This window comes from Danio aesculapii, chromosome 10, assembly GCF_903798145.1.
Source record: "Danio aesculapii chromosome 10, fDanAes4.1, whole genome shotgun sequence".
Lineage (NCBI taxonomy): Eukaryota > Metazoa > Chordata > Actinopteri > Cypriniformes > Danionidae > Danio > Danio aesculapii.
In genome coordinates this window covers 16804545-16816132 of record NC_079444.1, presented here as the reverse complement: position 1 = coordinate 16816132, position 11588 = coordinate 16804545, and the positions used below count along the sequence as shown (strand labels likewise).

The following is an 11588-nucleotide window of genomic DNA, read 5'->3' as shown; positions in this document are numbered from 1 at the left end:
ACTGATGCGTATTTTAATGTGTGTCTTTTTATTCTCACAAATTGTGTTGAAATCAGGACTGAACGCATCTTCTCTGAGTCTGAATTAAAACTGTCCATCCTGGCTCATCCTTGCATCAATGGCTCTTACCTCCCCAAACAAGAGACTGAATTGGTCCATACAGTTCTTGAGGAGCTGGAGGTATTTCTACAAAGAAATGAGCGGAAAAGGTAACTTCATCACACATCTGAGGACGAGAACACCAACAGCCTTCATTAACAATACCAATCTACTTTATAGCAGTGTTCGATTAGTATTGATGCTAATGATAGTTCATTAGCTCTTGCCTTGGTAAACAGCCATTCAGAACACCATAGCAACTGCCTAACAGTACATTAAAAACGTTTAAAGTACTTATCAGCCACCCCAAATACTATAGAGAGCGTATATCAACATTTTCACAACATTTAAACTACTTAAATGTGAAATTCACCCAATATTCACCATATTTACTCATTGTTTACTTGTTTCAAACCTTTATGAGTTACTATATTCTGTTGAACACAAAAGAAGATATTGAAGAAAGCTGAAAACATGTAACATTGACTTTCATCTGTTTTCATCTGACAGTCAATGGTTACACGTTTTCAGATTTTTTCCACAAAGCCAGGTTTGGAACCACTTGAAGGTGAGTAAATACTGAATAGTGAGTTAACCTTTACTTTTGGGTAAACTATCAAATTAATTATTGTGCAACTGCATGCAAATAAAGTTAAACTTTTATCGAGAACCATAATTTAGTCTTGGTTTTTATAGTAAAAGTAAATATTTAAATGTTAATGAACTTGTTTTAAACTTTTATTACTTTCTTACAAATTAAGATATTGTGAGGAAAGTTGAGTTGAACTCTTTCATTCATTCATTTTCCTCAGGCTTAGTCCCTTATTTATCAGGGGTCACCACAGCTAAATGAACCACCAACTATTCCAGCATGTTTTATGCAGCGGATGCCCTTCTTGCTGCAACCCATTACTGGGAAACACCCATACACTCTCACATTTACATACACGTTCAAGTGCTACAGTCATTCACTAGTTTATCCAATTCACCTATACTGCATGTCTTTGGACTGTGGGGGAAACAGGAGAACCCAGAGGAAACCCACGCGAACACTGGGAGAACATGCAAACTCCACACAAAAATGCCAACTGACCTAGCCGGGCCTTGGACCTGGTGCTAACCACTGAGCCACCGTGCCGCCCCATTTGGTAACAACTTAATATAAAAAATGGAAAGTCATAAGTACTATGTGATAGGCTGATTAGATGTATCAATAAAAAATCCTGCTGTATTATCTAATTGAAATATTTTTAAATTGTAGCGTTCTACTCTTCCCGCCTTTGCCAAGCCGATTTCGCTTTCTGATTCACGAAACCACCTTGAATCACCCTGACCTCAGCACCTTTTCTGTGGGTGAGGGCTGCGCTCGCAGAGTTGTGGTGTGCTATTCTGACTTCCGGTAAGGCTTTCAGAGATAATGCTGTGTTACACACTCACACACACTCTTGACATTTTTAAAGTGTATTGCAGGTTGTCAGAACAGGATCAACAAGATCCAAAAGGCAGTTCCTATTACCGAGCACGCAGTCAGGACAGGGTAATGGATGACAAATGCAACACATCCAACAGCAGACAGAGAAACAAAAGGCCGGACAAGGCTATTTATGTCCCACGTGGTATTAGACACAAGGTAGATCTGGAACAACCAAATCTCAAGCAATCATCAGAGGAATCTTGCCCAAACACTGCTTTTGTAGCCAATCCGAGGCCAAAAGAGGACCCCACTCACCAACCACTGGCAGATCATGAATTTGTGCAACTTTCAAAGTGCGGACCTTCCCCGTGGCCTTCAGAATGGGACGAGACTGTGTCCTTGTTAATGTCTTTGAAATTAGACAACCAAGAGGATGTAAACGGTGCTAACAACACAGTCCTTCCCACTGATGTGAAACTCCAGGAGGAGGGCATCGATGAAAGTTTGATTTCTGAGGTAATGTAACTTAATTATTTGCATTCATTAATAATTGACCTATCGGTAAGCCCCACCTCCTTTAGTTACTGTTGCTAATTGTCTAAAGCTGCGGTCACACTAGAGTTTGAGCCTGCGAAATTCTGTCGTACGTCGCTGCGAAAAGGGGTGGGATTAAACAAGATGATTAGACATTAAAAAAAGCGAGCGATTGCTCCATGTTTTACATTTCTGTCTGGAGAGGTCATGTTTTGATCCTCGATTGGTCTCACGCAATCAAGTGATGCGATTTCGCAGGTCAGAGTTCACCAAGCTTGAACTTTGCACCGCAGCGAACTGTGAAACTTAACGCAAGACCCTGCGTTTCTGGTCTGATGCATTCGCGTGCGTATGAATGGAAATCTATGGGGAGAAAAGTCAAGTGTGACCGCAGCTTAACAGTGTGAAATTTAGTTATACAGTATGACATTATATATACAGTTTTGACACAGAAGGACCACAGCTTGGTGAGGAGCATTCAAAGCAGAACTTAAATACTTCATAGAGAAATTTCTAAAATATTTAAAACTAAATATGGTGGAAAATAAGATTCATTTGGAAACAAGGGTTTGCAGACCCATGGTTTTCGCTACATTCATTCTTCCTTGGCGGGGCGGAAATCTTAGAGGAAACACTGAGATCGCAATGTGAGTGGGAGAAGTCTTACATCTAGCCTCAACATGTTCTTGTACCAGAGAGTAAGATTACATTTGTTTACATTTAACTCGCTTTGCTAGTGGTGATTAAAGGGTAAGCTCATCCAAAAATAAAAATGGATGACAGTATCTCCAGCAGAAAATATATCCGAAGATGCCGTTTTAAATTGTAAAGAAATCTGTTTTTGAAACTAATGAAGACAGCAGAAGTCAAAGATTCTTTTGAATTATTTAGCCTGACTTGTTTACTGTTCCAAAATATTATAAATGTTTCTCAAAATAAAGTATATTTGCTGTATCTTAAATTTCCTACTACTCAGTAGGTACTGCATTTAAATTTAAATGTACTGCTCGACTGATAGAAAAGTATGTTCTATACAGTATGAATGTGAGTAGTATGAATGGAACTCGGACGTACTACGAATGCCATTTTGGCATGACATGCCCACCTCAGTTGTGTTGCTTCACTCCCATTCATAAATTCTCTCGTGGTGCATCATGAGATAGCATAGAGAATCTGAAGTAGTGCTTTTCACATACTGTTTTTTGGATTCTATGAATTCCAACATACTACTCAGCTCACATAGTTTTTAGTGTACTATATAGTATACAGTATGGAAGTATGTGATTTTGGATGCAGCCATTGCGTTCAAAGCGGAAAAAAGTTCTTGTTTTTTTAACCCGGGCATTTAAAACGATTATATTTTAGAGCAGTAATCACAATATCGTGAAACTGTGATATTTTTATCCAAGGTTATCATACTGTTAGAAACTTATGCCTACCCACAAGTCCTTTCTTCATCTTCAGACCATAAATTATAGATAAAATCCGAGCGCTTTCTCACCCTCCATAGACAGATGATGCCGAGATTCAGAGATGTTCAAAGTCCAGAAAAGGAACCAAAACATTACATGTGACTTCAACTGTAGTCATACGAAGCTCCAAGAACATTGTGATTACTTTATTACTTTACTATAGATAATGTTAGCAGAGATCAAAGCACAGTTTCTTCAGTTTATCTTAGAACAAATGTATACATTCTTGATGACCTTCTGAATGTTAAGATGTCATGTTTGGGTTTAAGAAGTGAAATAAAATACATTACAATGCTCCTTCTCTTTGGATACCTGGAAATCGGTGTTACAAGTCTCTCAGGCATATTGTTTTATTATTTTTAAAATCATCAAATCAGTGTTTCTCTATGGCTTTGAAACCTAAACATATCGAAACATTTCCAGTCCCTGTGCAACTGATGCATTTGAGGGCAGAGGGGTTTACCGATAGGTCATTTGTATGGATTATTCATTTTTTGTGTATAGAGCAGTGTAATCTATTTGATCTATTTCAGGATTTTTCAAACTGTGATATCTTACCATAATAGCCATCATATTTTGAACAGATTGTTTCTGCTTTGGCTGTTTTAGATCAAAGCCAGAGTCAAAGATAGGGACGTCACCATAGTGAACACTTGCAGTGATTTCCCTGCATATGCAAACATCTGGCTCGACCCGGAGGAGTTCGGCCACGTCATTGAGATCTATGACTTTCCCATCATATTTAAAACTGAAGATATTCTTGATGCCTTTGCAGACTACAGGTAATGTATCACTTCAAACTTGTGACAAAAACAATGATACAAATCTATAAAGTGACACTGATGTGCATCTCTTTCAGTGAAGGGGGGATGAAGATCAAGTGGGTTGATAACACTCATGCTCTTGGTATATTTTCTAATCAGTTGGCAGGTATAGTTTTGGTTGTATTTGTTTCATTTAATGTGTTAAGAATGATCAAACATGGTTGAATGGCATTTATTCTGTTCAGCTACAGAGGCGCTTTCTATTGAACATCCGCTACTGAAAACCCGTGCGCTGCTAGAGGGGAGTGAAAAATCAAAGTGGAAAGCAGCCAGACGAGCAGGTACAAAGAAAAAACAGCCCAATGAGGTGTTTCAAAAATGTGCTCTTTTTGAAATAATAGCAAACTGTTGTTCAGATATCGTCTTATACTCATTCAGGCTGCATTTATTTAATAAAAAGAAAATAAATACAGCAATAGCAGAATATTATTATTGAAATATTATTATTTATTCCTTTGAAGGCAAAGTTTAATTTTTCTGAGTTATTACTCCAGTCTTTAGTGTCACATGATCAGTTGAAAATTGTTGTGCTGCTTAGTAATTTAGTAATTCTAATGTGCTTGCATCAAATAAAATGTACAAAAGTGATTTCATAGAAAGCATATTAAATGTCTCTAAAGTGTCTGCTTAATGTTTCAAATAACTTTAGTGAAAATAATGTTCCAGCATCATTCAGAGTAACAAAAATTTGTTCAAATTAAACCACGTGCATATTCTGATCTATACTAAAATGAACCTTTTTTTCTAGATGAATGGGTAAATCTTAGTAGTTTAAAGGCAAAGTATGAATATTTAAAATTACAATTCATTGGTATTTCAAAGCTGTCGTTTAATGACGCATGCAAGATCGCTCAATCAGTTCATTTATCACAGTGGAGTCATGCATGTGGGTGTAAACAATTGCCACATCTTGGACGATCACAGACAAGAACTGTTTTGACCAAAATGCTATTCCTCAATCTTTTGACCCCTCACATCTTAGTGCACGTATACACAACCGGAAGCTCCAACTACACTTGTTCTTACACTGAGAACTGTTTGTTCAGGCTGTGGATCAAAGCTAGTAGTTAGTAAACCAAAAATGTATTTTTTAGTTATATAAATGATATATCTTTAGTTTTGTTTACTATCCATCTATACGTTTATGCTGTTGTTTGGGAGATAATGAGTATTTGTTTTCCCCCATTTACTGCTCAATTGTTCCTCAACACTGATAGCTTCCATAAAAAATGTTACATTTTATTTGAAAAATCACTTTAATATTGATCAAACTTAAATATAAGTTGTTTATTCATATTGATGCAAGTGTTACAAGTGTATCTCTTGTATTAAAAAACTTACATGGTCAAAAAAAAGTTTTAATTCTAAAACTGTAACCATATGTCCAGCAGAGGGCCATAGAGATCCATTGATTCGACACGTTGTCTCATAAAAGTTGATGCTATGTTTTGGGAGATATAAAGTACACAATAGACCCATTTACCCTTAAATTCCTCCACTACACTGTTAGCTTGCATGTAGTATTTTATTTTTAAGGAAATAGCAGACTTTAATATTGATGAAATTTAAATGTAGTTTATTTCTGGAAATTAATGTAGGTATTAAAGGCACAATTATATAGATCAGTTATATAATATAGATAATTAATTAAAATGTCTTTTTGGCATACGTTCACATTTACAAGGTTTGTACACATTTTGTAAATCACACTTCTGGTTAATGAATTAACTGTAAATTTCCATTTTGGGTAAATTATTCAATATGTACGATTATATATTTTGCTGACTTATGCCACATGTATACATATACCCCACATATTTATGCCACAGCCATATCACCCTGCAGCCCAAGACTTACCAAGGTTACTCACTGAAGCTAAGCATTGTCAGTACCTGGATGGGAGACCACATGGGAAAACTAGATTGCTGTTGGAAGTGGTGTTAGTTAGGGCCATCAGGGGGCGCTCAACCTGATGCCCCAGTAAAAGTAAAGGGGACAGTAAACTGTCAGTAGTTGCCATCTTTCAGATGAGATGATAAACCAAGAGGTCCCGACTTTCTCTGATCATAAAAAATCTCATGTAACCCCGGTGTCCTGGCCAAATTCCCTCCATCAGCCATTACCCATCATGGCCTCCCAATCATCCCCGTCCCCTGAATTGGCTCTATCCCTGTCTCTCCACTCCCCTAAAGCTGGTGTGTGGTGCTGTTGTACTGTGGCTGCCATTGCATCATCCAAGTGGACGCTGCACACTGGTGGTTGTTGCGGAGAGATCCCCTTCATGATTGTGAAGCGTTTGGGTGTATGGCCAAACACAATAAATGCGCTATATAAATACACATTGCATTATATTACATTATATACTCACATTATCCGAAATGTTTCAAATACAGACAAATAAGCTATTTTAGAGACTGTAGTAACATGGACCGTGTCTTGTCACCATGCTAATGATGTCACACACTTAAAATCTTTACTTAACATATAGGCATCATGTCAACAAGCCATGCAAAAATCACCACTGTATATCATTGACAGCTAACTCTAATGCCATTTTGTCCCCTGTGCAGAGTTCATGCAGCCGGTGAAGGAAAGGCCGCGCACAGACGCAGTAGTGGCTCGCAGGATGGTGAGCAGAGCACTGGGGCTGGGAGGACTGAGGGCAAACACTGACAAATGACTCTAATTCAATTATTTACAGTTTACATTGACCTCTTTTCATTTGTTCATACGACAGACGTCCTGCACATCAACTATTATACAAGCCAGACTCAACAGGAGTTGCCAATCTTATTTTAGCTGCACAGCAAATTCTCAAATACATGAAATGCATTTGGTCTCTTAACTTTCCAGTTTTGTTTACTTTGAGTTCTGTAATATTTTAGGAAAAGGCCAAGAGTATGTTAAATGACTGTTTGATTATTTCCTGAGGGTTTTGGTAAACTTTCAAACATTTTTTTTCGAGTTTTTCCTCTTTTTGAACGGATTTGCTTGCTTTCTCCTACCATGCTTCTCCACTCTACCAAGGCTGATATGTTTCAGCATCTACTAACACCATTGCAAATATATACTTTTTTAAATCTCAGTGTTTACAGAAACGCTAATTTTGAAGGCAAAAGGGGAAGTACTGTTGCTATTTAAGGTGAGTTGAGTTAGACAGTAATTAGTGTGATTGATCTTGTTTTTGGAAAATAACTCATGAGGGAACATCATATTAAATCTGATTCGATTATTCTGTTTACTGTTTGGAAGTTCACGTTCTTTCTCAGTTGGTTTGCTCTTATATTTACCAGGTGTGTCTTTTGAGTGCCAGTTTTACTAAATAAGAAATTTGTGGGTAATGTGTGAGTGAATAATTCGTTTCTCTGTGTAATTTAACTTATTTGTTTTCTAAGTTGTTTAATTGTTTCTAATTTGTTGATTGGAAAAACTCTATTATTACTTTTTTTGATTAAATGTTTTGTTTGTTGTTTTTTTATTGGTGTTGCGTATTGATTTATTCCCCCCTCCACATAGCACTTTTTACCACACACAATCTAATATAAGCCTCTTCAAAATGTGTCGAATGCTTTGTCCCAATACGCATACTATCCATCCTAAATAGTATTTGAAAATAGAATTAGTATGTCCTCAGTCGTAGTATGTTGCCGGATGGTTTACTATTTCAAGTAAAAAAAAAAAATTCGAAGTGTAGAACCGTCCATACTCTAACCCAGGGGTGTCCAAACTCGGTTCTGGAGGGTTGGTGTCCTGCTGCGTTCAACACACCTGCCTGACAGTCTGTCACGCTGCTTTTATTATTTTAGGTTTGTCAATGTATGAATTAAGTTAAATATTTCGTGTATAGGGTTTAATATTTAGTAGGTGATTAAATCAAATGGAAAAGCTAGCTATTTTGTTTATCAGTTTGGGCGTCAAAAAAAAAAAATTATCGCATGATTATTTCGTTCTCTCTAAAGTTTTCAAGTATCAAACATTTATTTTAAGAAGATATTTCGTCTATTCTATATAATTTTTTTACGTTGTTTGGGCTCAATCAGGATTTTTTTTATTATTAGTTAATGAACTGCTACCCATCTTTCCATTAAACATTTCAATAATAAACTGATGTTTTAACTTTGTCTCCAAGATTGCAATGTCATTTTCTAAGTTATCTAAACTAGTCAATTAAAATATGCTGTAAAAAAAAGTGTAGGTTGATAACTGGTTTGTCTGACCAGATAACTGCACAAATGTTGCAATTCCACCGACCCCAAAATTAGGAGTCGAGAATCAGAGTCGACTCCAAAAAACACGGAACCGAACGCCCCTATCCGGGCACGCTGTAAACCAGGCGTGACCAGCCCTGTTCCTGGAGATCGACCTTCTTGCAGATTTCAGTTGCAACCCATATCAAACACACCTTCCTGTAATTATCAAGTGCTGATTAGGTACTAATTAATTGGTTCAGGTGTGTTTGATCAGGGTTGGAGCTGAACTTTGCAGGAAGGTCGATCTCCAGTAACAGGCTTGAGCGGTTCAACACTGCTGTAAAGGGTCAAGTTCCCTTGATTCCATCCCCTTGTCAAATCAGGGCCACAAAGTGAAAAGTGCAGAAACGTGGTGCAAAGTGAAAACAGCAAAGCAAACTCAGTTGACTAAAAAAACAATCAAAATGTGTATTGTAATTGACTGGACGGGTTATGTAAAGACAATACTATAAAAAATGTTTGCGAATATTTCATAGTTAGAATTTTTTATTGCAATATATATACATATATATATATATATATATATATATATATATATATATATATATATATATATATATATATATATATATTATTATTATTATTATTATTATTATTATTATTTTATTTATTTTTTTGCACTGCTTGATTATTTTTGATTGATGCTGATTTTTATTTGCATTTTTTTAGTTTGCAAATTTCATTTTTTTAGGCAATTCTTTTTCTCAAAAATTAATTTTGGCTTTGTGATTTTTGGAGATTTGCATTTATTTTTAGTTTTTTTGCACAATGCTTTATTTTTTGTTTGCAAAACTTTATTTTGTTTTGCAAGTATGTATGGCCCTAGATTGACTACATAGAGCTATTGTTATCTAAAACTGATTGGCACAAAAAAAGAAACTAAATTGGCTAATCTGGTTTCCCACAGTCCCCAGAGTGGTAAAAATGATTTAAACTTGGGACACTGGAAAGATAGAAAACAGTGCTTTCCACTTTAGAGTGAATTCATAACTTTGCTGATCTTTTTTTTTAATGCTCAGGCTAACATTAACCAAGCATAAGCTAAAACAAGAATGGTCAGGATAACACACACTCGCACACACACACACACGCACACACAAGAAAATCTCAAAATTGACAGATCCATGATCTCTGTTAAAGTTTTCAGAAACATAAACATTTCTGTTCTGCTCAAAATATGGCATCTTGCTTTATCTCCAAAATGTAATAATTGCACTAAGACATGCAAAATCCTCAGTCATTTCGGAATCTGTCGGTCTGACCTCACAGATGCTTCAGAGCAAATTAAAACCTGTTTCAAGTCTTGTTAAATGTCTTCAGATTGGAGAGAGCCTAATAATCCTTTGCGGGTTTTAGTCGCATCTACAAACATCACTTTCTCATGACAATCTGCATTGTCTTGGGGAATTAGACATTAATAATGCCAAAATGAGGATGAAAAAGTCTTATATCAGCTGCGGGATTGAGAGCAAGTGTCATAATGATTGCAGTTTTATATGTGAGTGACAAGGCAAAAAGAGCAGTCACTTAAACCCCAGGAGATTTTAATTATTGACCTCTTGGCAAAATATATACTCTGCTATGGAAAATAATAAGAGACAGCTTGACAATTCCCAGAATTTATGACTTATATGTTAGAGGAAAATGACATTTTGTTTGATTAAATGTTTAATTCTGTAAACTACTGAGATTTCATCCAAATGTAAAAATTATCGGTTCATTTAGAGCATTTTTTAAAAATATAAATAACAAAAAGGTGCCTTGTTTTCAGACATGAAAACATTCATATTTTGCCAATGTTTTAACTTCAGAAGAATTGATGATGGAATGAGCCAGATTTTCAATCACAACAAATTAAAACTTCAGCTAGTCTGACTAATTGTCATTTTCTGAAATAAAATTATGCTTTAAATGATACATTTATTTAGAAATTGTAATGAAAGTTCTTTATAGAACCAAAGAAATATTAACATTATATTCAAGCACACAAACTGAGGATTTGTGACTTTCCATTGTTTATAAAATACTTCACTGCCTCTGTCAATCATGGCCTCCAAACTATCCCCATATCATAATTGGCTTCATCACTCTGTCTCCTCTCCACCAATCAGCTGGTGTGTGGTGTGTGGTCTGGCGCAATATGGCTGCCATTGATTCATGCAGTTAAATGCTGCCTACTGGTGGTGGATAAGGAGATTCCCCCTAATGTGTAAAGCACTTTGAGTGTCTAGAAGAGTGCTATATAAAAACGTAAGGAATTATTAAACTAAACCACACATTAAACAATTTACTTAATCCCTTAGGTATTGTATTTAAAGTCAATCGGTGTAGTGATTTATTTATTTATTTATTTATATCTTCTGTAAAGGAAGGGTTGCATTCATGAAACTCACTTCAGTCACTCTTGTTAGTGTCAAAACTCTGGGGTGCATTTTACGGCAGGGGTGTGCCTCCCGGCACACACTCCTGCTCTGTTCATACAGGGACCAGACACCCCTTAGCAGAGCATCTCTGACCCCATACTCCCAGAGCACCCCCCACAGAATGCCTTCTCCAGGTCCACAAAACACATGTGGACTGGTTGGGCATACTCCCATAAAACCTCGAGCACCCCAGTGAGGGTATACAGCTGGACCAGTGACAAACAGACCCTTATTACAGTATTTATTCATCTTTTTAAATGTTAATGTATATCAAGTTGTTCATTATTAGCTCTTGATAACTCACAGTGCATTAAGCATGAATGTGGATTTTAATAATGCGTTAGTAAATGTTGAATTGATTGACAAATGTACAAGTGTTGTTCATTATTAGTTCATGTTACACTCTCAGAAAAAATGGTACAATGTTATACCAAAGAAGGTACAAACCCTTGTCACAGAGGCAGTACCTTTATATGGGACAGAATTGTACCTTAACACAAAGAAACAAGTTTGTACTATTGCAGTTTATACCTTTAAGGACATGATTTGTACCATGGGAAACCAAAATGTAC

General features: G+C 36.3%; 1 protein-coding gene across 1 annotated transcript; it reads left to right on the top strand.

The window, feature by feature from the left end:
* Nucleotides 1-7819, top strand: r3hcc1 (R3H domain and coiled-coil containing 1; the record flags this gene model as incomplete). The annotated part of the gene is made up of 7 exons (XM_056467496.1): nt 1-209; nt 1361-1498; nt 1570-2029; nt 4129-4301; nt 4379-4449; nt 4529-4624; nt 6914-7819. Coding segments are annotated over 7 exons (1257 nt in total), but the record flags the coding sequence as incomplete, so codon positions are not given.
* Between the last annotated feature and the right edge of the window lie 3769 nt (nt 7820-11588).